The sequence below is a fragment of the Centroberyx gerrardi genome, chromosome 7 (genome assembly GCF_048128805.1).
Source record: "Centroberyx gerrardi isolate f3 chromosome 7, fCenGer3.hap1.cur.20231027, whole genome shotgun sequence".
NCBI lineage: Eukaryota > Metazoa > Chordata > Actinopteri > Beryciformes > Berycidae > Centroberyx > Centroberyx gerrardi.
This window is the reverse complement of record NC_136003.1, coordinates 22,546,534-22,573,195: the sequence shown is the minus strand read 5'-3', so window position 1 is coordinate 22,573,195 and position 26,662 is coordinate 22,546,534. Positions and strand designations below refer to the sequence as shown.

Genomic DNA, 26,662 nt, shown 5'->3' with positions numbered 1-26,662 from the left:
CACTCTCGCTCTCCCAGTTGTGTTCTTAGCATTCACTTAAGTTGACTGCAGAGATGTAATGAGATTATTTCTATTGAACAACTGAGAATCTGATAATTGGATATTGTTACTGTGATACAAATGCTAACCTTTATTCAGAAAAACCTTGATAATCCACGATGTAGCAGCCATCAATCATATTACAGTATGAATGTGTAACTCATGTAATCACTACAGCTTCCCCATATGCATTAAATAATATTCACATATAGTGATAAATATTGGAATAGCTGGTTTCTGCATAATTTATGCATCTTAACATCTGAGAGAATGCCCGCCCCCGCCGAAGCATTTCATTGGTTCCCTTGCAAATCAAGACCAAGTCCCTGCTGCCAAGTATTGCAGCTATAGTGGGTTTGTTCATTTTTAATAGCAAAGGGAGAAAAAATAGAATGGCTAATGATGTTGATTCACTGGGGCAGACCAACATGTTAGGTTTTTCCTTGAGAAAAGCATGAATCATCAGAGAATCACTGACTATCCATATAGAAAATATTGTCCTCATTCAGCATAAGCAAAACATACACACACACGCGTGCATGCACACGTACACAAACACACACACACAATTATTCTCCAAGGATCCTATTTGCATGAAGTAACTTTGATGGTGTTTATCACCATTAACAAGATTCCTTTGTTCATGTATGTAATTAATGCTAAGTCTTTGATTACTTCAGCTTCATTTCGAAAAGAGGTGAAATTAATATTCTGCTCTTGGCAAAATTCATTTTCACAACATCATAATTATGTATAATAAAACCTCTCCAACCGCGAACAGTGATGTCCTGTGTAATGCTATGTTTTGAGACAGATTCCCTTACTCTTGAGAAGTACTTAGTCTCCTGTGAATATGGCCCATGCTTTTCAGTGCTGCAGTATGGACAGTATGAACCATTGTTGCATGAGAGTAGCCTGGAGCAATTTATGCTTTCATGTGAAAAGTGAAAGGGAGAATGCTGTGGGAAATTAATGGAATATAAACAATATAGATGACAGTGTAAGCAAAGAACTGGTGTCCTGTGTATTTCTAGGGCATTTTTTGTCACTGGCAATTCTGTAAATCATAAGCCCTAATAGAAGGCCTGCTGAGAGATTTACGTCCCCAATGTATCTGGAACTACAATATGTAACCTTGTACATGCAGACCTTAACCTCAGTGACTCAACACTGCGATAGATTTCTACCTAAAAATCCCTAATGGGGGAATATGTTGCGCTATGACATGTTTAATTTATGACCACAGTACAGCTGGACCTTATAAATACTTTCTAAGCATCTCCTGTCCATATATGAGTCCTTCAGATGTAAGTTTAGAAAAAGGTGAACATCCTTGGTTAAGCCATCTCTCCCTCAGTGGACTGGTGGCCCATTTCCAAAAGCTGTAATTTCTGATAACTTGAAGGTTACAGCAGGAGGTGGTGATATAAAACGATTGAGCTAGAGACTAGCCGAGCATTTAGTATCACAGCCGAGTCAAACAGTGGTTTTGTCAGTTGTGTCAGGATAGGTAATTTGTATGAAATGAAACAGCTTGTTTTTAAAGATAAAGCATGGATAAAGTAGTTAGCATTACTTAAAGCTAACCTTCAAAACGCATTCAAAGATTTTGACTGCAAATTTGCACTTGAATAAAATAAAATGTGCTTGCTGGGTAAAGTTGATTATTCCGGGCTACATCAAGATAAACACATGCTGACAACAATAATAATTATTCTGTCTGACCACATCCGTATCATTTGATGAAAGGAAATCTGATATGTTTGTGCAGAAATCAGGCTGCTGCAAAGCCATATCCCTGGCACAGCGCTGCTATCTGAGAATGACACATTTTACCTTTTGTTCCATTTCACACAGGTTAGGTTTCCTTACAAATCTGTTGAGTTGCACGTACTGTATATGGGCAGATTTACTGTTGTGTTAGTCGGCGTGTTACATGCAGCGCAAAATGTACATCCACCAAGGGTTGATGTGGGGTCAAGGCGCTTTTGATTGCATTCTGTCATGAAACTGAAAAACACAGAAAACAAAAATTGTTTTTTTTCCCACCAAAAGGAAAGAATCAGTTGTTGAAGAGTTTGCTCAGTGACTGAACATTACATGGGCTTATGAATCTTCCACAAATCAATTTGAGGCCCTCAGAGAATTTCTAATGGAATGCAAATGTAACTATCCCACAGGGAATAATACCTTTAATTAATTTGGACATGGACCACATGTTTTGGACTTGTGATTGAGGTGTAAACAGGAGAGTGTTCGGCGATATACTTCCTCTCTGTAATAAAGATGTCTCCATAGCATGTCCAAATAGCTCCAATATGCAAGGGAGAAAATTCACAGTGTGCCCCTGATTTATTTGCTGTTATTAATGGGGCAGTGTTGAAGGAAGTAGTCTGTGGCTGCCAGCACAATATCTGACCTCTGAGAGTGCATTAAATCAAGGCATTAGGGACTGCAGTAATAAAGAGGCCAGCTAAGGAACTGAACCCTCTCCAAAACAAACATACCGCACTGGCATAGAGGAGGCTGAAATCACACCCAGAGGCTTCTCTCATACAGAGGAAGCTATCATCAGTCCACCATCATGCATCTATTCTGTGGCCGCACAACACCAACAGCTGCAGCCTGCTCTTTCTCGAATATTGTAAAGTATTGCATATTGTGACACGAAACTAATGTCTCTGAAAACAACCGGTTGCCAGACCATTTTGTGTTCCTTCTGATGGTTGAAAGGAAATTGGAATTTTTCAAAAAAATGCGTTTCATTCATCGTAGCAGTGGATTTGCATTAATGACGACATCTGTTTTGGTTTGGGGTTGGCAGCAGTCGGTGAAAACCTTCTCAGCCCTCAATTGACTAGTAGCACAGAAATGTTTAGTGTGTTACTATGTGAATCAATGTGTGACTGGGAAATTTGTGATGTAGGGGCTTAAAGTGATGTTGAACTTTGGTAGTACCTTGGGTAGCTTCCTGGACATGATATAACCCCAAAACCTGCAATTTTCTGTTATCTGTTGCTCCGGTGCTCCAGTAGAGGCGATTGGTAGAGGCAAGTATTTTCTCCCTCCATTCACTGCCATTGTGTGGTGGAACAGGTCTCAAAATCACACTTCTAGCACATAAATGAACGCGAACAAAGCAGATTCTGACAATACATGAAAAAACTAGTCCTGTCGCTGAATTGTGGTTAAGGGTTGCTTTCTTTATTGTTTATTAAACCTTTCAGTTTGAACAAATGTAACACCGAAATTCAGTCGGAGGAAACTTATGCCGATGGAACAAAGAAAACAGTACAATTACCAATAATTGTAAAAAGGCGGAAAAAGTGAGAGACTCACTTTAACTTTCCAGTGATTCACTTTTGGGTTATAAAGATCATGTGGAAACACAATTGTCTATTAAAAGTAGAATCCTCCCTTATTCAAACAGTGAATATGGAAGGGTGCAGCTGTATACCACTGTATCAGTTTCCCTTAAAAATCATCAGTTTGTTGTGTTCATAGTCTTTTGGTCTTTTAGTTTTATACTGATAACGAAGACAGCATTTTCTCTGTGGTAAAGTTGTCTGTATTTTGAGGGACGCAGAAATAGTTAGAATTTGTGAAAATATAGACCTAAAATATTGACCTTTCGTGTCTTTTCATGTCTTTTCTCTTTCATGTCTTTACTTTCTCTCATCCTCTTGTTGTGAAGCGCTTTGTAAACTGTGTGTTTTAAAAAGTTGCTATATAAATAACGTTTTACTTACTTACTAAAACTCATTGGTGTCATGAAGATGTTCAAAATATCATGATCACAAACTTGAGATGCATGCAACAGGCAAAAGTTGGCAACCCTATCAAGTTAACTTACTTGGAACTTAACTTACTGGAGAACATAATTCTCCATAATAAGATAACATAAGATACAAAATTCTCCATAATGTTTATCTGTCTCCATTGTCCAAACTATTAGCTTGCCCTGTTATTGAGAGGATCTAGGTTTTCATGTTGTCAGCCAGCATACTAAAAACACAAAATCAAACAAAGCTGTAGCAGTTGCATGAAAAGATATTGAAAGAAATATTGAATACATGCGACCTACATTACAAGTATTGAGAACACTCAGTGGTATTCGGACTAGAAGATTGTTAGTGCATTGGACTATCTGTCTGGAAATAATTTTTTGTTGTCAAGACTCTATGTTGATTTGGTCAATTTCCATCCACAATGCACACCCAGACAACCATCTGCTCCAAAAATTTTCCTCTGGGAGACGTGTCGGCCTATTATGACCAAGACCATGTGTCACCTCAACAGTTTCTTCCCAAGAGCTGGCACTGTATGCAGCCAGCACTCCTAACACTCCTCATGCATGCAATCTCTTGACTCCTCCACACAACCCCTTGAACTGTCTGTAAACTCCCAACGTTTGCTCAAGCCTTTGCACACTACACTTTTATTCACTCTCAGAAATGATGCCTATCTTCTATAATGCTCATGGTTTATTTCATGTATCTTATCCTGTTCAGTCGAGTGTCTACTTCATGATATACTGATCCACTGCTGGAACCTTACCATATCTTATACAGCTGCAACCATACTGGATAACATGCTGCCTAAATGCACAGACTGAATGTTGAATGTATGCATATTTATAAAGTGATACTGTCTATTCTAAGTCTTGCACTCTCCATTGGCACTGTATGTATACATTCCCTTGTTTCCAGAATATAATATATTGGGTTTTCAGCACATAAAATATGCATGGATGCCAATTTTCTATCTCTATCTCCTGCTCAAAAAATAAAATAATCTGTGAGGTCATTTAAGGCAAAACTTAGACTCCACTGACAATGATTTTGAGACTTTCTTTGGGAACTTAAAGGATGCGTGTTTGAGGTTTAACATCAAAATGAGCTTTATTTCATTGTAATAACATATCTGAACAAGAAAACATGTCCATACAGCCAAATCTGGTATGTAGCCTACTGCCAGTCTGTCCACAAAGATGGTCGCCCATTCATTGTCAGTGGAGCAGCTCCATTATGTTCATGACATCACCAAGTATCTTCATCACATTATCAAGAGACTCCTGGCTTGCTTGTTTCTAGCTTTGAATGTGTATATGTAAAGTGATATGTATTGTCTACTGTGTGTCATATGTCTTGCAGTGTCCTTCTACCACCCAAGGCACATTCCTGTGCATTTGTTGTACATGGCATCACATATCGTTGCTGTCGGGTGAAAACCCTGCATCTCCAAAATGTCAACTTTTCAGGAACTTGACCACCATGAATTTTCATGAATGAAAGTCTGTCCAATGGGGTTTTGAAAGGGTTTCATAAGCCCAAAGGTCATAGAATTTTCTCAACCCATAGAGGAGCATGTAATCCTTCAAGTGAAGTTAAAACATGAAAATGACCCAAATTGGAGTTACAGTGTGAGGTTTTCACATGGCAACAGCGATATGTGAACTCTAGTCTTCGTATAATTCTTCTCTAAAGAAAGGTTCTAAAGTGCTAGCACCAAAAAGAACAATGATATTCCGAACACATTACAAACATGAAAATAAATACAAAATATAGTTGCAAGCAGCCATTAGCGGGGTTCAAGGTCATGGGCCAAACACACACAAATGCCTCAGACATTGCAATTTGTAAAATTAACAATTTACTGAGCACTTCGGGTCCCGACCCCCAGGTCTACTATTGGACTAACATACAAAATCAATCAGGCAACAACTTCTTGTCCAAACTACATCTACATTGAATACATAGACTATTGTATGGCATTTATTGAGTCTCAAAACCCGCGCACATAAAAACCAGGCGCGCGCACGTGATACGAGCGCACAGAACAGTATCCGCGAGCGGAAAAGCATCCTCGCAAGGGAGCACAGGGGATAACATCTCACTCCTTTGCCTAAACCTAACCAATCAGAGGCAGAGTAGGGGCGGGTCTTCTAGAAAATGGGATAGGAAAAAAAAAAATGTTTTGGCGGCAGAATCATGAAGAAGATGTCGGAGAAAAAAGAGGTAAAGTGAGGAACAGCCACATCACAAATAGCCTATGTTACATTTTGGTTATGCACGGTTTACTTGTGTTAAGGGCATTGTAGATGTGGCTGTTCCTCACTTTACCTCTTGTTTCTCCGACATCTTCTTCTTGATGATTCTGCCGCCAAAAAAGAGGTCAGAGACATGCATTATTTTTTTCCTACCCCATTTTCTGGAAGACCCGCCCCTACTCTGCCTCTGATTGGTTAGGTTTAGGCAAAGGAGTGAGATGTTATCCCCCCCTCCAAAGTCTCAAAAGTCAACTTGACGAGCGAGCGAGTGTTGAGCAGTTGCGAGCGCGTAGGGAGGGTCGAGCGAGCACTCATCACAGCCCCGTGCTCGCGGGACCGCATTTGTGCACGCGGAGCAGAAATGCTCCCTCGCGAGGATGGTTTTCTGCTCGCAGATACTGTTCTGTGCGGTCGAATCACGTGCGCGCGCCTGGTTTTTATGTGCGCGGGTTTTGAGACTCAATAAACGCCATACTATTGACTCAGCTTCATCTTTAAACACAAAACAAAAACAATTCAAGATTCAAGATTCAAGAAAACTTTATTGTCCATTAGTGCAGGCAATAATGGAAATTTGTCTTTCGCTGGTGCATAGCTCACTTAGAGATACAATACAGTGCATATAGGAACATAAGTGCACATAAAAAGACAACACAGTACCTGTAGTAAAATCTCATGCAGTTAAAAAGTTGACCAGTGGCAGTTAAAAATTAAATACTAAATATAAAGTGCTGTATGCTAGCTCAGCTCAGTAGGTCTGTAGGTTCCTTCTAGCTGTTGAGCTGCGCAATTGCAGTGGGGATAAAGGATTTTTTAAAACAGCACTTCCGTGCACAGGGGACTCTGAACCTTCGCCCCGACAGCATCATCTCAAAAGAGGTGTGAAGGGGGTGGGATGTGTCATCAAGGATTTTGTTGGCCATTCTGTTTACTGCTTTTGCATGATGTTCTGGGAGCTGAGTCTGTGTGCAGCCTGTGATTTTGGATTTTTGGATTGTTTGAATCAAAAACAAAAATAAATAAAGGCCTCAGATGTACTCCATGCTCACTTCACCAAAGGCAGGGTCTGACTTTGTCAGTTTTCTGATGTTGTAGTGTTACATGAATGAATCTCCCGTGCCTCACAGATCTCAGTTTACTACCAAAGCCAGTCCGAAGACATAATTTGGACAGCACAGTGAGAGAGCCTCACCCTAGTGTGACCAGTGTCTTCAACTCACATTAAAGACCCCATGAAATGGCATCTTTACTTCCTTGATATGATGCATTTCCTGTTAAAACAGGATATTGGGGGTTATTCAAAAGTCTAAACCAATGGAATATGAGTCAGGGAGAGAAAGCCAGTTTATATTTGAAGGGAGGCGTGCAGAGGGGCAGGATTGTAAAAAATCTGATGGTTTTATTGGTTAGAAATTTATTAGATTAGTGCAGCATGAGGTTAAAGATACTCTGTTTTCCAGGAAGTAAAAGTAATGTTCATTTCATGGGGACTTTAACTGAGAAATGTCCTCATTCACCAGATTTATCTTGTGAAATGAGTACATTTACCGCCCTGCTGGTAAATGCATATTTACCAGTAAATTTCATTTATTATTTCCCCAATTTTCCAATATTTACCGTAACAGATGTAACATACAGATTACTTCTGTTTATACAATACTCCTTTCCAAATAGCCTGCTAACCCAAATATCGCATGTTCAAACAACTTTATACATATAGAGGGATTTTGCTGCATAAATAAAGATGTCAAATCAAATTAAATTTTGTTTTCACAGATATTCTAATGTATAGTCAGAAGAGATGGATCTATCCCTGCTTTGCACGCTCATAACTCCAAGACCTGACATTCTTTTTGGTAATTGTATCTAAACAACAGGAGGTTGGATGATTACATTAATTTTCACACCATGATTTCTCTGGTGACTTTCAAAAATTGACAGAGCGTGTGGTGGACATTGATGTACCTTTCAATTTTTGATCTTGCATAGGTAAAAAAAGACCCATGACTCACAAAACAAAAAGCAATGAAGCCATGTGGAAAAAGGGCTCTGTCTGACTCTGTGGGTTACCATTTATTCAGGGCCGGGGGCACGGCCTCTCTGATGTCAAAGTTTCTGCACAACCCACTGCTTCATTATGATTCACATGCTACTTCACTACTGCAGATATTCCTCTGTAACTCTGTAAAGTCAACGACCGCAGGTCTCAGAGAAAATTAGAAAATACATTTTGCTGTTTTTTTGCTGATATTTTTCAGACCGCCTTTGTAAACAAATGTATTAAATAATTTGTGTTTTTAAGAGAAAAAAAAAACAACAGTTGATGAACTGTTGGGAAGAAATTAGACTAGATGTGTAGCTAAAACCTTGTGTTGGCAGTGGTTCTCGATCCTGGTCCTCAGGACCCAGAACCCTGCTGGTTTTAATTCTAGTCATCTAATCAGGGGCTGATTAACACCTGGGACACCAGGTGCATGTAATTTACTATCTGGTAGGATAGAGAACCAGAAGTACTCTAGGCCCCGAGGACCGGGATTTAAAAAGCACTGGTAAGGTAATGAACAGGTGAAGCAGGAGTCTCAAACATGTGCCATGGAAGACCAGGAGTCTACAGGTTTTCATTCCAACCAAACACTACAGTCATTTCACTGATTAGCACATCTTCAACCAGAGAAGAGGAACTAATCAGTGAAATCATCTGCTGTAGTGTTTGGTTGAAACAAAAACCTGCATAGTCTCGGCCCTCCATGGTCTGAAACCCCTGAGATAAAGTGAGTCACAGCAATGTTAACGATAGCAAATACTTCAGTTGGCCTGGCAATATTAGTAATCTAGCTAGCTGGCAGAATCTAATTGTTTGCTGCTGGTGAATTTTGGGCAGTGATTATCTACTATTCTGACTATCAATATTCCTCAATCAGATCAAAACAGTAGCTGAAATGTGCTACAAGAAAAATGGTGTCTTGGAGATGCTATTTAAAAAATATATTTTGTCCCAAAAACAGAAATATCACAACTGAAATGGATTTAAGACTTGAGTTACAGACTCTTGGCTATCATATGTATGCCTTGATATGTATGGAATCAATAGAGAGTATTTCTTTAGTTTTATCATCAACTTTTTTGACAGTATCAGTATAGGCTTATAGGAAGTGGTGAGTCTACTGTGCACATTGCTTATAAGCCCAGGACTTTAATCCTGATGTACTAGATATCATATGAGAGTGTATTACTTCATCCATGTACACAAAAGGCTACACTATATTCCTCTTATATATAAGTGGAAGCTTATATGAGGAAAAAGCTTTGACTTTGAACAATACTCAGAGAAAACTTAAACAGTGTAAAAAGTGTAGACTTAATTGAAAGTTGTGCAAAAATATAGACCTTGAGTTCTTTGATTGACTAACCTTCCCCATTGTTATGAAATATAAAAGAAATTCATCAAAGATGCAGATTACATTTGTGCACCAACTGCATCAGTTAGGAACTGTGAAACAATATCTTGGGGTAACTATTGAAGCTTTGTTGTTAAGGTTGCCTCATGTAACTGTATTTGCTGTATAATCTGGGAGAAGTGCAAGCATGCTATCAAAGAACTAACTTGAAATAAGCGTCTATAACAATCATGAGAAATAGAACCTAGATTAAAATAGATCCTTCCAAACCATCATATCCTGAAACAAATAGCTTCCATTGGGTGAGTGTGTGCTGATCCATCTGTTTAAGACGACAGAATGAGCTAAACAAGACTGGAACCATGAAATAACATGGAGAAACATATGCCCATTACAACCAGGCAAATTAAACTATATATTATTAAACTCAAGGTGTGAAATTCCTTCCTCTGGCATCGCTCCGTTGCTTAACTAATTATCATGGCACATTAATTTTCGAAACCCTGAAGCATTTGTTGAGTTTACCCAAGGTACAGTGTGTACATGTTTAGTCCTGTAAAAAGTAGGTGTATTACAAAACAGATTTAAGAGAAAGAAATGTGCCATGAGCTGAGACAACACAGCCAGGTGCTGCTGGGATTGCTTCATTTGTATTCTACAGATTGTATCAGAAATTTGGAAACTGTTAATTGGAGACAATGTGGCAAGAAGCAGATATGGTCTGATGTGTGACCACCAGAATGGTATTAAAGATTAATTAATTATAATAATATGCTAATGGTGAAAACAGAATGCCATACACAATCCATAGAAATACATAATGGATTGAAAAAAAAACATAGGCATGAATGTTAAACATTGGCCTGGCAAAATATGCTGGAGTGGCTTTTGGCTGGCACATTTGAATCAAAAGACATTGCTCTCTTGCATCCAGCGGTGGACATGTTTACAAAGCCCTCATTTATTACAGATTCCCAGCCTAGTGAGCATAGCCCCAGCGTGACGCTGATTAGAAGGCTTGTAAGAAATAAGCTTGAGAGCCCCATTTCTCCACAAACCTATATTCATTTAGTTCTGCAGATTTATACATCCCGCTATCTAGGCACGAAAATCCAGCATGACATGAGAGTGTATTTTGCCCTTTTGAAAAGGAGGTTAATCTCTCTTTCTTTCATGAAGAAACCTCAATCTTACAGTGGCCAGCATGTCTCATATGATGCAGGGGCTGAAGCAATAAATTGAATTAAATAAACCCATTAGTTACAGCAGCTACCTTCTCACCTCGGCCCAGATGCACTTTCATGGTAAGTTGGTCCTTTAAAAAGACCACAGGACACAGTTTAAGACTGCGATGGCAAAGTGACCTTGAGTCAAAAGACAGAAAGCATGTCCTTGTTCATTACTCAAATCAATTAAGATAGCCTGTTTGCGGCACAGCGCAGCGCCCGTGTGTTCTGCAGGTGTTTAAAAGTAAATGTATGCTTATTCAAAAATCAATTCATACTTAGGATTCTGCCTCCTCTTGTCTTGTAGACATGAAACAAACTAGAGGTCGATTAGAGTGGAAAGCGACTATTGGGAGAGTCACCCTGGGCATACTTAAAATGCATGGAATGAATAACCAAGTGCAGCTCATATCCTATGAAAAAAAATCAGACAGACAGAAGACAGGGAACAACCTGAAAATGGACTGGCATGTTTTCATTTTTTGTCTCTGAACTGCACCTCAACAGAAACCGATACTGAACACTGGTCATATGTAGTTTGCTTCTTATCTATATTTACAATAGGTGTCTTTACAGTAATACAAAAAATCAGCTATTATAGGCTGTACAATAGCAAAGTTCACATTGATTGTATTTTTCGGTAACACTTTACTTGAAGTGCACAGTGATTAATGACAAGCAGATTGTGAATCCATTAGAAGCACAAACATTTTTTAATTATAAAACATAATCATCAGACAGACCTCATACAAATATCAGAAAATTGCATTCAATTTATTATCATGTCATTAATTATACAGTTGCCCCAAAAAGTGTTTATGCATTGTGTGTATTATATGGCGCTCTGATTATAGTAATTATCTTTGTAATAATGTCATAATGTCTTTATCATGTGTTTATGATGCCTTATAGTCAGCCCCGCCCCTCCCTAAAATGGCCTTGGCCTTTGAAGCCAATGCAGAAGTCTTGGGAGAGATGGTTCCTCTATTGCCCTCTATTGGTTGGCTGCAAAACAACTTGAACACCCACCTTAATGAAAGTCAGTGGGACCACGGCCCATCGTGTATTTAGAAATATAAAGTTAATTCACTGTTTCTACCAAAAGTTATAGTTGTAATAGCTCATGTATTTTTTTCTTTCTTCCCCTTGACCCCTCATGGTGATTTTTAAGCAACTGTGCCGTTAGGAAGATATTTGAGTGAATTTCTCCGCATGTAAGGGGGCGTGTCTGCATAATCGTGTTGGCAATGACAACAGTCTGGACTACATACAGGTTTTGTGACCATATAAGGTAAGATCAGCTGGCTATTTCTGCAGCTGTGCGCTTCAGCCTGGCTCCACCTGCTCCACCTTTTTACTCCAAAAATACAACATGTTATTGTATGGCTTTGTTGAATACTCAATTCTGATTGGCTGATGAAGGCCTTCTGAGGTTTCTTATTTCTGAATAACAGACCGCTGTTTCAGATCTACCTGCCAAGTTTGTTCGATTTGTTTTTCTAATTTCTAATAAAATTATTAGCGACACATTGAGTTTAAAAGACGTTACTCCTGCAGACAAACACTCGGCTAACCAAGGTTAGAAACATATGGAATATTTTTCCAATATCACTTTTAATTCATTCAGGAAGCGCAAAACTTTTGATTGCTGGTTAGAGGCTGAACAGCAGTCTTACTGAATTTATGTTGCTATGGTTACAGTTCTGCTACAGTGTTGCCCATGGATGCTACCTACAGACGTTTCTGTGGTTGCAGTTCTGCTGAACTAATGTTTGGCGGAAGCTTATAAATTTCTTTATTTTGTAATAAAATAATTTAAATACATATTTTGTGTCAAATAATCAATGTGTTTGGTCAGTAGCCACGTAATAAGTTGGATAATATGCAGGGAGCTGGTCATTATGCAAAATAAGCCCCTTAAAGGACAATTCAAGCGTGACTTGAGTTTTTGCTCATTTTTACATTTTCCATCCCTTTAATGTTAACAGTTTTTACATGCATGTGCCACAATTAAAGATATTTTAAAATCAGTTTTGCTATACCTCTCAGGCTCATTCACTCCCAGTCAATTCCAAACGGCATAGAAAACAACTCTGGAGACTTTTAATTTGGCCATAAAAGTAATCCATCACTGTGAATAAGAAGCTAACAATCGTGTTTTGAAAAGTTGCATCAGAATGCTACCATCAGGATATAAACTTTTCATTCAGGAACAACGCAAGAGACGAGACAGCAGGGGGCGTCTTACTTCCACTTTCTGCTTCTCTGATTTCTGTGTTTTCCTTTTCAAAATAAAAGTTTCTACCACTAGATAATGTTCTTTGCGGTTACGTTAGGACCTGCTGTCAATCACAATCCAGCCAAGCAAACAGACAAACCAAAGCAAGACAGCTATAGTCCGTAAAATTAAAGGGAAAATAAAACTAGATTTGACACAATTGTGGCTTGAAAGTGGCGCCCTCTTACTGCAGGGAATGAGCAAAAACTCCAATCACAATGGAACTGTCTTGCGTCAGGGTCTTGATTCCCTCTGTCGGGTCTTATTTTGAAATAATGACTGGCTCACTGTACATTATCTCTTCCTTGGCACCCAGAAATCCTTCTTCCCAGGCTTCAAACAGACCACTTTGTCCATTATTTTCTGCAGTCTATGTACGCGCTGCAGACAGGACCCTGCCTCCCACAAGAGGGCCCCGTCTTGGCAGCCGAGCAAAGTTGTTGTTTCTTTTTCAATGAAGTATTAATATGAAAGCATTTCATTGGTAATGAAACATATCAATTTACAGCCCGCTAATTAACCCTTGTTACAACTCATTAACGGCTCCGTGATTGTTGCTGAGAACTGAGAACCTCCAATCTGGCCTCTCTACATCTCCTTAAAACCCTAAATGGAGACTACATGCAGACATATTGCACGTATATAACATAATTAGTATTGTACTGTTTCTCATTTTGCAGTGTTTGAGACTGGAAAAACAAGATTTAATTAATTTATGTATTTATTCTCATTTTATTTATTTTTTGTTTTTGTTTTTTTTCCAAATCACAACCATAGTGTTACTTATATATTTTATTGTACATTACGGTGGTAAATCTGGTTTGTGAATGGCGGGTTCACAACCACAAAATGAAAAGAGTTTGTGGGGCCCAAATAAAATTCTGCCCATTAGGCCTGGGGTAGCTACCAATTTTTCTATCTCTCTGAAGCACATTTTATTGTATGCTGATTTGTGTGTGTGAGTGTGTGCCTGTGAGTGTGTGTGTGTGTGTGTGTGTGTGTGTGTGTGTGTGTGTGTGTGTAATCATGCCACAGATCATATGAGACAAAATATCACAGACATCAAAAACCCCATAAGGTAAGAGTTGGCTTCACATGGGGAGAAGGTACAGTAGCAGCCTCATTTGAGAGGCAGAACACGTCAACTCTCTCCTAAATCTTTAATGCCAATAATCCAAATTATCCAGGAAAAACAATCACCTCCTGATACACCAATTAGTAATTAGCATAATCCCTAAAAGCGTCCTTTTGCATTTCATTGGCTTAATCCAAGTCTCAAGGGAGTTTGGCAAATGCCACAGCTTGTATAAAAACGACTTCCAACACACCAAGAGCAATGAGAGTATTTCTGTATAGCAGGGGGCAGATTAATAAATGCTTGATGGTGGAGAAACCAGAAATACATTTCATCAGAGTGCTCTAAAATCAAAATCACTCCGCGTGAAGATTTCCTCTTCAAAATCCCAATCAATCCACAACAGCAGCGTTTCTACTGTTTGTAAGAACTGTGTTGAGTGCAGTTTACACATCTAATACTCAACTCATACACTGTTTCACACTGTGCTAAAATTATGCTAACGGAATACCCCATGGTGATTTCAGGGAAAGAAAGAGCATGAATAAATAAACAACATAAAGCGATGAGAAACTTCAAAGGCGATGGGACAATCACAGCAAACAAGCTCCTGGAAGCCAATGAATGTGTTTGTCTTTGTTTGTGACAGTGACTCAGGGGTGTAAACAGAGGAATTAGCTCACACCTCCGGAGTCTCAACACATCACACTGCCATAATTGAATTAAGTCTGTCAGGTTGTTGCTGAACTGTGGATGGCATGAAGAACACAAGACGCATATGGCTCAAAAGATCACGTCTGCATCAGTGGTAGGACTTTGCGTTTTCATCACTTGAAAAATAAGAGTGAATCAACAAACAATGAGAATCCTCAAAAAAATGCTTTCAAATCGCTCATTTTTTTTTTACCAGCCAACATCGCTTGGTAATTTCTGTGATAAAATGTTCAAGTTCTTCCTGTAGAATAAACCATATATATAGCATGTTATGGGCACACAGGCAGAATGATAATACCGCTAATACTGGAGGGAGAAGCTACAATTTCATACTCCCTATCCCTCGGCGTGACATACTGCTGAAATACATATCAGCTCACGGACACATATTTGAAACATACTCCCCTCCCAGCAGCCCCTGCATCTTGGCTCCATGGCCACTGCTGTCAGGGTTTTCCTCTGACTGAACAAATGCATCAGTCTGCTTTTGGGTTTGTGTCATGAGACCGTATTCCTCACAGCCAATAAGCAGCATGCGCAGCGCAAGTGCTCCAGGAGATGCGAAAGGAAAATTGGAATCTTGACAAGTATGATTGACATGCTTATTTGTCCCAAGGTAGTCTTATTTGCAGAGATTTAAAGACGTCTGTAAACCAGCATTCTGCCGAACGGAATCATTGTTCCTTTAGACTGGGAGCACATCATGGCAATTCTGTGGCACACAAATAATCTTTTGGGAGATACGAATCCCTTTAAGCTTAAAATGACTTCAGCTTCTACTTTATTTTTGGTCCAAAATAAATAATTTAAAAGGCAAAGCTGTGTTTGTATCATTTTGAGGCGATCCATCCGTGTCACAGAACAAAAAAAAATGCAAAACCCAAGTCGCCCCTTCTATCTTAGTGACAATGGAGGAGAAGGCAGATCTGAATTTTATCCCGCTCTTTTGATGGACACAAAAATAAAGTGGATATGAGCCTTGATGGTGAACCATACCCCACGGCCACTTCATAGCAATGGGAAAAAAAATTGGTGAATTAAATTCTAAGCATAAGTAAAGTAGACTTCCACTTGAAAGCATTGAACTGTAGCTACAACAGGGCAGGAGAAAGAAACGGACGTGTGTGTGTGTGTGTGTGTGTGTGAGAGAGAGAGAGAGAGAGAGAGAGAGAGAGAGAGAGAGAGAGAGAGAGAGAGAGAGAGAGAGAGGAGGAATGCATGTGAATTTTGAACAGGACCAAAGGCAGGATGAAATTGGCTATACTAACCCATTAACTGCTCAAGAGGGTTTTTTTCCCCGTATGCAAAAGAGGATGGAGCAGTATTACTTCTTCCATAATTCTTGTGTTACAATAGAGATAGCTAGAGTAAGATCAAGCCAAAGCCTGACCCTGGAATGAAATGAAAAACGAGCCCACATTCTCCCAACACAAAACACCGCGGCAAAGGAAAACCTCCCGTAAGGTAATACAGCGCTGTGCTGTGTGTGTGGTGACCCATTGTATTATGATATCTGCTGCAGAAAATATTAAACTTGAAAAATAGCATTGTATTGGTTGTGCCCACTGAGTAATTGTGCTGAAATATTTGTAGCTTTGTGGATATACTCATGGAAATTTGATATTTGAATCTATAATTTATTACAAAAGAGTCTCGGTCTTTCATCCGAGAGCTTGAAGACTACAAACCTGATAATGTGGATAAATTCTACAAAATCTGTGGTAGGCCATCAGCAGAAATTGCTTAGTTTTAATGGCACAATTGATTTTGTCTTTGGACTGGCTGTCGCTGTGTGTTTGTCAATATCATTTATTGCATAATGTTGCTGTAAGTAAATGTTTACATGTTTGCTAATAATCATGTTTTTACTGTTTCTTCATATTGAGTCCTGATTTGTTGACACTGTGTGGACACTGCAGTCTTTTCCTTGTATGTGTACACTGTGTAGATAGAAAAGGGCCAATTTCCAAAAGAAGAAGAAGAAGAAGAAGAATTTGAGTACAATTAATGATCTATGTGACTTCGCACAAGTGCATCAGGATCTTTGTGAAATTCCCTATACTTATACGAGAGACCACTGACATTGTGAGTGTAATTTTAGTTAAATATAAAAGAAATAAGTGAACATGCGGTTTTACTTTTGCAATTGCACAGGCACTCACTTGTACTCCACTGTTATACTTGACAATCAAGTGCATGTTTGATAGTCACAAAGGAGTGGGGAACTCACTTCATGCACATAATGTGGATTATTTCATCATATTGTACATCCATCAGGCTGGGCAGGAATAACATGGAAGCATAGTACTGAGGCAATGAGTATTGTTCAATACATTCATTTATGTGAGGTATGGCACCAGACAAAAGCTCTACTTTACTGTGCTTTCTGGCTGTTGGGTGTGATCTGGGTCATTTTCCTGTGCTACGCTTGCATCTACGGAGAAGCTCAAGCAGGAAATAAACATGATTGCTCCTGTGGTCACTGGTCGGACCTCGGAGCTCTATGATGCTTGGGAGTTTAATCAAGTGGAAAGGGGGTGGGCACCGAGAAAGACCTGACTGAAGCGGTCCACTCTCTCGACAGGCGCCGGGGTACGCTGCTAATTAAAAAGTTTAATTCCACAACTGCTGCACTGGCATCAGAGTACTCAGAGGTGCGTCCTTGTGAGTCTTGGCGCCGTCTTATCAGGCATAGGCAGATTCTGCCATGTTGGGGAGGCGTGGGACAGGGAGGCACTGCAGCAGCACACAGGCCCAGCTGGAAGATGCGGGGATGGCATCCTGCCTACTCAGGGATCTGGCCCACCTCGCTCTCTCCCATCTCCCTGCTGACTGGAGTCACGGGCCCCCAGTCAGGTGGCAAGAGTCAGGGGCTAAGCTGCCTGTGGAGCAGCTGAGGGAGGGAACGCAGGGCTAAACAAGGGATAAACGCTGGATTTAGACTTTCTGCTGCCGGGCTCGGCAGTGGATCCATGTCTCCATTACAAACTTCCTGTCAGAGGGTCCTGTCTTACGGCTGAAGGTTGTGGGTACGGTAAAGCCTGTGCCGGAGCACACATTGTTCCTTCTTCAAAGTCCCACAGCAGCTGAATCAGACATGATATATTGACACTCCCTCCACGAATAGAATTTAATATTTCAAAAAGAAAAGACCATGTGAAATTCTTTGCAGTAGCTTTTCACAATGCTGTGCAAAAAAAAAAGGGATCTTTTTCTTTGATAAAATAGAGAAAGGAGCGTGAGCACTTCATTGTGTGACCTTGGCTGGGATAAAACTTTGGTACGGGCGTGAGAGCTGTGTAGGTTCTATTGATTAGAGCACATTACAACTCGCACAAAGAGAACAGTCCTTGGAAGTGGCAAGGCTGATTCTGTGACATCTTTCTGAAGGCCACATCAAGAAGAGAAGATTGAAAATGCTCGCAACAAAAGTAAAATATTTTGTTGAACGTGGAGTGTGCTGCAATATAAACAATGCCTACTGGGACGAATCGCCGCAGCATTGTAGTACGGCATTGCCTATTGCTGAATCCTTTTTCAACGCGGCGATGTAGCGCTGAAAGGGTAAGAACAATGCTCCAAGAGATTTATAGACACATCCCCTCTGCTTTTATTGCACAGGGTTAAAGTGGCATTTTAATAACACAGAGACATTAGTGCCTGCACACTTTAAAACGTTTGGTTTAGAGTTGCCAGACATTTCACATGAACATTTTCCAGAGTAGACAAAGGAAAGGATACACAGAAAAACATTATGCACATTCAGACTTGTGCAGAGCAGGTTATTACCTTAAATTTGGATGTTGCATCAGAGATATCTAAATATCCTGAGTATAGCATCTTACCCCTAGATCAGCTTTTAATGCACTTTGCACATCACCATTTAAAAACCGCCTGTCTTTAATTCTGCAGTTTAATAAAAGCCATGCCAACAATTAAGTATTAATAGGCATATTTGCCCATTCTAAACTGTATTCGGCTAGTCCATGGCCTACTGTTCCTCTATGAATGACAGGAGGTGATAAATTATATTATTTTATGGCTGTTGTCTTTTTCCACCTGAAATAGCCTTATTTTTCCTAGAAATTAGGTTAGCGCTGCCCAGCCCGTAGGACTACGATTTTGATAAATGATGTATTCACTTGATACAATAGGTGAGCTAAGCAATAAATGTGATCTTTTTCTATCGGGTCAAGCCCAATGTCAAAGAAGGTGACAGCTTCAGTGTGTCAGCAGTAGGTTGACAGACCAGCGGGTTATTCAGGGCACCAAACAGAATCTACCCTGCCAAAATTATAGATTTATATTTTGTAGATTTGGATAATTTAGTATCTCAAGTTTGTGCATATTTTCTCTCTATCAGATTCTATTGTCTGTGTTCTGCCTCTGGCTCCTGTTATCCATTTGGATAGCTTAGGGCTACTCTCAGTGATTTGTGATGACAGTTATAAGTATATGGATCTATTTTATATTCTGTGAAGTCTTACAGTGTGACATTTTATGTGTGAAGGATAATTTATGGCAGTTGGTGAATTACTGTGAGGTTGTGCGTGTTGGCAAATCATACAAAACGAGTAGCATTTCACAGTTCAAGTAACCTATATTATTGTCAATGATTGTGAATCAACCAAATAGCCTTGTTCATATCCATAGGTCATATGGATGGACAGCTCATTTTAGTGTATTAAGTAGTAGGGATTGTGTTTTCTTTGAAGTACTACTAGCTTCACTATACTTATTCTGTTTCTTCCAGAGCAGAGCATCAACAAAAGGTGTCAGTACCAAAGCCTGAGCTCAGAATACCAACGCATACAGTTTCGTTATTAAATGCCCTTTGTACTAACTTTAGCTTTGAGTCAGAGCCTTTGCACTGTACAGCAATTGCATAGCTGTTTGATGATACATTCATGAGTGGTCAACATTTTGAATGACTTTATTACACGTTTCTGGGACTTTTATGTTGATTGATGATTACGTAGTATATATTTCACAAAGCAATTATTCTTGACCAGGTGTTTTGAAAGCCTGGAGAAAGGCATTCTGATACCCCCCCCCCCCCCCCACACACACACACACACACATATTAGGTGTCAAACGATTCAGGCAACTAACGTCAAAACGCCTCACTAGCGTCTAAGATCTAACCAAACCTCTAAACGCACGCCAGCAATTTACATAGACTCACAATGGAGACACAGGCGTTACACACATGTGATGTAGGTGTCGCACTGGCGAGTGTCGTTTCATTTAGATGTGGCCTTCACACACACACACACACACAAACACACACACACACTCTGGTACGGTCACTGTTCAGTTCGGATAACAACACAGTGCAGAATTCTACTGAGCCTCAATAGATGAGAAATTTCATGCAGTCTCTTGTATGATTTGTCCTTGTCACACATGCTTTTTAATTGGAATTAAGGGTGGAAGACCTCACTCTTTTCAAAGTTGTTTCACTTTTAAAAATTGCGTATGCTTGTATTGCCATTGTTAATGCGCCACTTAACTCGAACAAAATAAAGTATATTGCTATTATTATTAATTAAATATTTTCAATTTCCCATTAACTACTCCTTTAGAGATTTTTGCAAAATAATAAAAAACAGCTTCACTCTGTCAAACATCGTTCCTTTATAACCAATCGTATGTGATTTTTCATCAATCTCAAATAATTATTAATACATTGCAGAGTTCGCCAGGTCTCATGCTGTCATGAAGCTGTCATTTTAGCCATGGAGAATTGGTGGATTTTTTAGGTGACTGCCTATGCTGATGTTTAATCAAACCAGTGTGTAGGCTTTGTTTTATTTTCATACCTTTTGGATCCAAACGAATGAAGGAAATAAGAATTTTTGGTTCCTTGGAATTTACAGTTCTCAGAAGACATTCATTTTGAAATCACCTATACAGTATTTAGACAAAGTTTTAATGAGACTCCTGTAAAACTCGACTGCCATTTGGGGCGGCAGGGAGGCCTAGGGGTTCGTGAGACCGTCCTTCAGCCACATGATGGATGGGTCCGAGCCCGGTGTCAGAAAGCATCTGCACTGCTGAAGTGTCCTTGAGCAAGTCGCTGATCCCTACCAGCTCCAGTGCTGCTGCTCTGTAGCTGAACCTGACCTCTGACCTCCCTGAAAAAAGACAATTTCCCTACTAAGTCTGTTATGGATGTACTTTGTGCATCCATTACAGAGAAAAGTGTTACTTCTTCATAGGTATTGAACAGTTGAATCTGTTTCAGTGTCCATTAACAGAGCATGATTTCTACACATTGTGAAAATCCAAACAATCTCAAGTAGATAAAATTATTATATTCAAAATGATGTTCATAAATAAGAGCACAATTTAACCTTTATCTTGTTTAACAGTACCTATTCAAACCAGGATTGGTGTTCCAGTAGTGCAGTTCCTCTAATGATAGCAGATGGATTAATCATTCATTCATTCATTCATTCATTCACTTTCTTTACTTTTTATCAAGGCATAAGTTTCCCCAATGAGCCTGTTTTGATGACAGCTGTTTACTTGCTGTCATCTTGAGAATGCAGCACAACTTTAGCTGTATGTAACTTTTTGTAGCATGGCTGATGAGCATTTACATTCCTTCAAGTTATCTTTTCTTCTACCTAAACTCTGGCTCTTTTGTTCACTCCTTTGAAGCCGTATTTGTTAAGACCAAAAATTTTACAAAGTAGTCAACCTCAATCTAATCCCTCTGTAGACTGGTTCCTGACCAGTATGTAACCCTGTGGAAAATGCCTGTATAGAGCAAGCATGAATCTTATCTATGATCAATAAACAATGACATTCCTTTTATCACAATTTATGAGGCATATTATCTCTCCACTAAAGTATGTGGACCACTGGCACAGAGCTGAGCACAGCTAACAGTGTGCTGCACTCAATTGGCTATTGTGACAATTGTCCTAAAAAATGCATGAGCTTTATGCCAAAAGTTTCCCAGGTCAGGACGGGGGTTTGCAGCAGGTGGAGAGGCGCTCTAGAGAAACAGATAACTTCAAGCCTTGTTTTGGAGGCTCGTCCTCTTTACTCAGAAATGGAAGCAGCATTAGAAGCACCAGTTGGCTTTCATTGGTCCTCTGTGTATGGTGATGATGGCTCTACATTGTTAATGCTTGTTCAGTTAAGCCCAAAACACACTGGAGGAACTGTCCACAAGTGCTAAAAATGGGCAAACAGCAAGAGGCAATTGCCAATCTGGACCGGTCTTTGGAGGACCGTACCAAACTCACACCAACCTGTGAATCCTGATGTGATTGTTATGTGGTCTGAGTTTGCACAAAAATGAGCGCTTTTCATCGACACAGAACTTCCTGAAAAACTTGTTCATGCCACATCCAGAATTGATCACTGTAAGACATAAATGTTTTACAAATCGTATGTTTATCTGTCCAAACCTCAGCCAAAGCCAAGTGGATAGAATTCTGATCAGAAATTATATACAAGGTCTGAACACATCATTCCCATCCCACACTTGTTCTACATAAACAGGCATAGGAAGATAACTTTCAACGTGTAATCTGTTAAAGATTATGGATTACCTGCTTAAAATTGCAAAGCAATAACCAATCTATTGGATTACTCCAGCTCAGTATTGCAATCTTACTACTTTCAGTTACTTTTGCTTGCTTTGCTTCAAAATGCCCCCAAGCCATCAAAGGTGGCAGTGACAGGCCCATTTTCCAGCGAGTATATTATCTATATACTTATTTTATCATTAAGCATTATTTCAAATTGTATAAAATGGTGCTGTATGTATCTCCTCCCTCCACCACCACACACACACTCCATCCCCCCCAGAAAGCACTTCAGTGGCAATTCTGAGAAATCCAATATATAATCACCTTTTTTCTGACAAATGTCTGCAATTTAATGCTTGATACAGGTCAGCTATGTAGGACCAGTTCTTCCCTACTGTACATATCAGACTTACTGTAGCCTGCGCCACATGCTCCTGAAATCTGACCATCCACACTGTGTCTTTTCATTTCATGACAGGTTCTTTTAATTTAGAGCACCAAACTCAATTGAACTTCCCTTTTTCCTATCTTCTTTCCTTCAGAGTATCAGACAAAGTAACAGCCCTCAAGTGCCCCTCAACCACATACACACACACACACACACACACACACACATATACACACACACACACATGCACACACAAACACCATGCCAACTCCTCTTATAGATGGTTAAGCACGTGATTATGTGAAGCATCACCATCATCACTGTCACATAGTATTAGCACCAATCAATACCATCCACTACTCCACGATTCTGAAAGCATTACAGACATCTGTAGATTCGATGTGTTGTGAATTGGCTTCAAGAGCAGTCGAGTACATCTAAGCGCTTACAGTATGCTTTTGCATATTTTCTCCCCCGCAGTCTACTATATCATTATTATCCATCAAAAAATGTAACAAGTGTCACTAACACAGGTCCGACATTACTGGCCTCATTCATCTAAACCAACATCAAACGGTCGTGAACATCAGTAATTGATCAAAATTTGACTTCCAGTATTAGGCGCACATTAGCCAGTATATCACAGACAGAGAGGAGAGACGCAAAGGAATACAGCTTTCAGAAACAAACAAAAAAACATACGATGACAATGAATGTCTGGATGAATTTATATAGCTGTTCCACTAGCATTGTCTGGTATCAGGAATAGTGACAAGACACGTAATTACGCATTTAACTATTTTCCATGTTGCACTGTAATTATTTCCTCACTGGCCAACAGAACAGGCAGATATCCTGCCTGGGCGCATCCTCCCCATTGATGCAAAACCCCTGGTGCCTGAATCTTTCCTTCCTACACCAACACGTCATTCTGAGGTTAACGTTACACCCCGGACAATCACAAATATAAAATTAAGGGTGCTTTAGGGATTTTTTTTTGGCTCAGGGGCACTAAAACACACAAGCGCACTTATTATTATTTATGCAAGCCTGTCATCTTCCTGTCTAATGAGCCTTGCGCCATAAGTGTAATGAAAGAGTTCACATTAACACGGGCTAAATGAACAGCCGAGAGCTCCCATCTCTATGCAGCAAGATGAAAGCAGATGCTCTCCAATCCAAATTCCAATGTAACAGACCTGGCTCTGTGGAGAAACATAAGGGACTTGGAGTCGGCGTCATTCTCATCAGCTCATTGACTCCATTAGAAATCTTCAGTCCCCCTGGTCAGGCACCATCATGCGAGAACAACGCGTAACTGAGCCACTGCCACATTGACCATGATTGAACCCTGGAATTGATTTTGCTCCCATAAACACGGTACTGATAAACAAAAAAAAAAAGGTTCATTGCTGGTCAATATACCTGGATGAAAATTGAATGTCACCAACACGCTGTTGTGAACTGATGACAATAATATCCACTCCTTTGTGAAGCAGATAGACAAAACATATTTCAGAAAATGGCGCATTTATAGGACTGTGTTATTCTATGTTATCAAAATATATGGAGTTTAAGTAACATATGTGTGGAAGTGGTGTGCTGGTAGTTGGATGTACTGCTGAGACGGAGGAGAGAATACGTTGACTTCCATCCAGTATGAGTCACTGGTAATTAGGCTGATAAGAGAGTATATACTCCATATAATCCTTACACCTTAATATACCTACAGCTATACCAGAAGATATTCAATATACAATACAGCACTTATCACATACAGACTTACTGCTATTTTAAAATATAACAATTCAATCTATCGCTCTCTGTCTTTATCTGTGAGGGCGCGTTCATGTGTGTGTGTGTGTGTGTGTGTGAGAGAGAGAGAGAGAGAGAGAGAGACGAGAGAGAGAGTGAGAGAGATAGATAGATAGATAGAGAGAGAGAGAGAGAGAGAGAGAGAGAGAGAGAGAGAGAGAGAGAGAGAGAGAGAGAGAGAGAGAGAGAGAAGGAAACTAAAACAGAAACTAAACTGAGTAATCAGTCAGTTTCAGTTTATGGTCAATGTCAAGGGGGTCATCTAGAGGTTAATATATCCAACACTTCCAATACATAGATACTCTCTCTATATATATATACTATGAACATCCTATTGGTAATTCACCCACAATGTGTAGATGATTGTGTGTTTCTCGTGGATACATGAACAAGCCAAAACCACACATTGTCAAAATACTCTGTCATAAAACTCAAATGAAATGATGCATAAATAAAATAAATTTCTGAATAATGGGAACTAAAATGACACTGTCTAGCCTTATCTGAAGTCCTAACTGAAACTAAACAAACTGGAATCAGAATTGAAAATACATCTAATGCAAATAAAAAAAATGATAACCTTGTGTCTATCTGTGTCTACATGTGACTATACATGGGTGACATGTGCATGTGTGTGGGTGTGTGTGACACCCTAATAAAGGTCTAAAGGTTTGATCTGTGATAGCAGGTGTCATGCTGCATGACAGGCCTGTTGCACAGTGTAATTCTCAGCATCACAGAGACCAGACTGTGGATCCAGGATGGGGTTCAATAGACTAGAGGCACACACACACCTTGTTCCATTATTGGTAATGGTTCAGAAAATAAAGCTTCCAGTGAAAAGTGCAATAGGTTCAGTTGGTCAACCAGGTCCACACTAATAGAAAGGCTAATGGAGGTATGTTGTGATGACACTTTTCACATTAACTGCTGCTTTTATGATTTTGCACCAAGACTCTCAACAACACTAGATAGTTTGTTTCCTTTATAACAGCGTAGTGTTATGATAATGATGATTCGTTTTTTTTTTTTTTCTAATAATAGACTAATAAGAATTCAACAAAATTATACTAATAAATTGGAGCTCACCTGTACCAGTCCAGCCCCTTCTCGTAGTTCCTGTCGAAGAAATGTGGCTCATTTCCAACGGCTCTGACGTCCGGGTGGACTCTCAGAGCCTCCAGCAGCGCCCTGGTTCCTCCTTTTTTCACCCCGATGATGATGGCTTGGGGAAGTTTCTTCTCCCCATAATCCGACGTGCAGTTCACCCTGAGTTCGCTGTCCGTGGTGCTGAATTCCTGGTGCTCCCTCTCCAGAGCGGTGGTAGTGTGATACACCGACGCCGATTTAGTTGGAGACGCCTGAGTCCTAATCCACTCCACTGTCCTTTGTTCGGCTTCGGCATGATCCTTTACGGTGGAAATCGCAGTGGTTTTCTCAACGGCAGCGGCCTCGGTAAATTCCTCCTCGGCGAAGCCCTGGGATGAAGCGGAATAAAGTTTTTCCCTTAATGTCACAAAAGTTGTCTCCTCCGTCACCAGCCTCCCTTGATACACGTAGTTCTCTTGCAGGGGGAACTGCAGCGAGTTGTAGCAGCTCATCAAGCTATAGAACAAGTAGGTGACGGAGAGGGAGAGGGTGAACATGAATAAGATTTTCCGGGGCACTTTAGAGGTGAAAACCGAAGTGCTGGACCAAAATGCCATCTCTGATAGCAGTGATCCCCTCAAAGAAGTGGCCAGACATGTTTCCACCCCGAGTCTTGCATGGACAAATCAACAACAATAATCAGTCACTATCAGCACTGCTCCAGCTGAAAAGGCGTGAAGCTGGACCACAGCAACCTAATCCAACCAAATCGCATATTTATAAGGATAGTGGGGAAATAGATCGTTAAAATTCCGGAAGAATATCGCGTCCCTTTTCTTGAGTATCGATTTCTTATTCCAAGGCTGACAGACAATGTCACAATTTATTGGACTGAACTTGCAGATTTGAAAGGCTGGGGGTCTGGCGTCCTTCCAAATGAGCAGCCTGGTTTGAACTGGACAGAGTATGATGGACGAAGTCCTGGCATTTTATGGGGGAAAAAAAGAAAAAGAAAAAAAGCGAGCAGCAGAGTGTTTGAAGTAG

General features: G+C 39.9%; 1 protein-coding gene across 1 annotated transcript in view; it reads right to left on the bottom strand.

The window, feature by feature from the left end:
• hs3st4 (heparan sulfate (glucosamine) 3-O-sulfotransferase 4) overlaps positions 1 to 26,235 on the bottom strand; it is an 88,668-nt gene extending 62,433 nt beyond the window's left edge. The window contains exon 1 of the mRNA XM_071920671.1: positions 25,619 to 26,235. Within this exon, the coding sequence (XP_071776772.1) occupies positions 25,619 to 26,235 (617 nt within the window). The remainder of the gene's footprint in view (positions 1 to 25,618) is intronic.
• Positions 26,236 to 26,662: the final 427 nt, after the last annotated feature.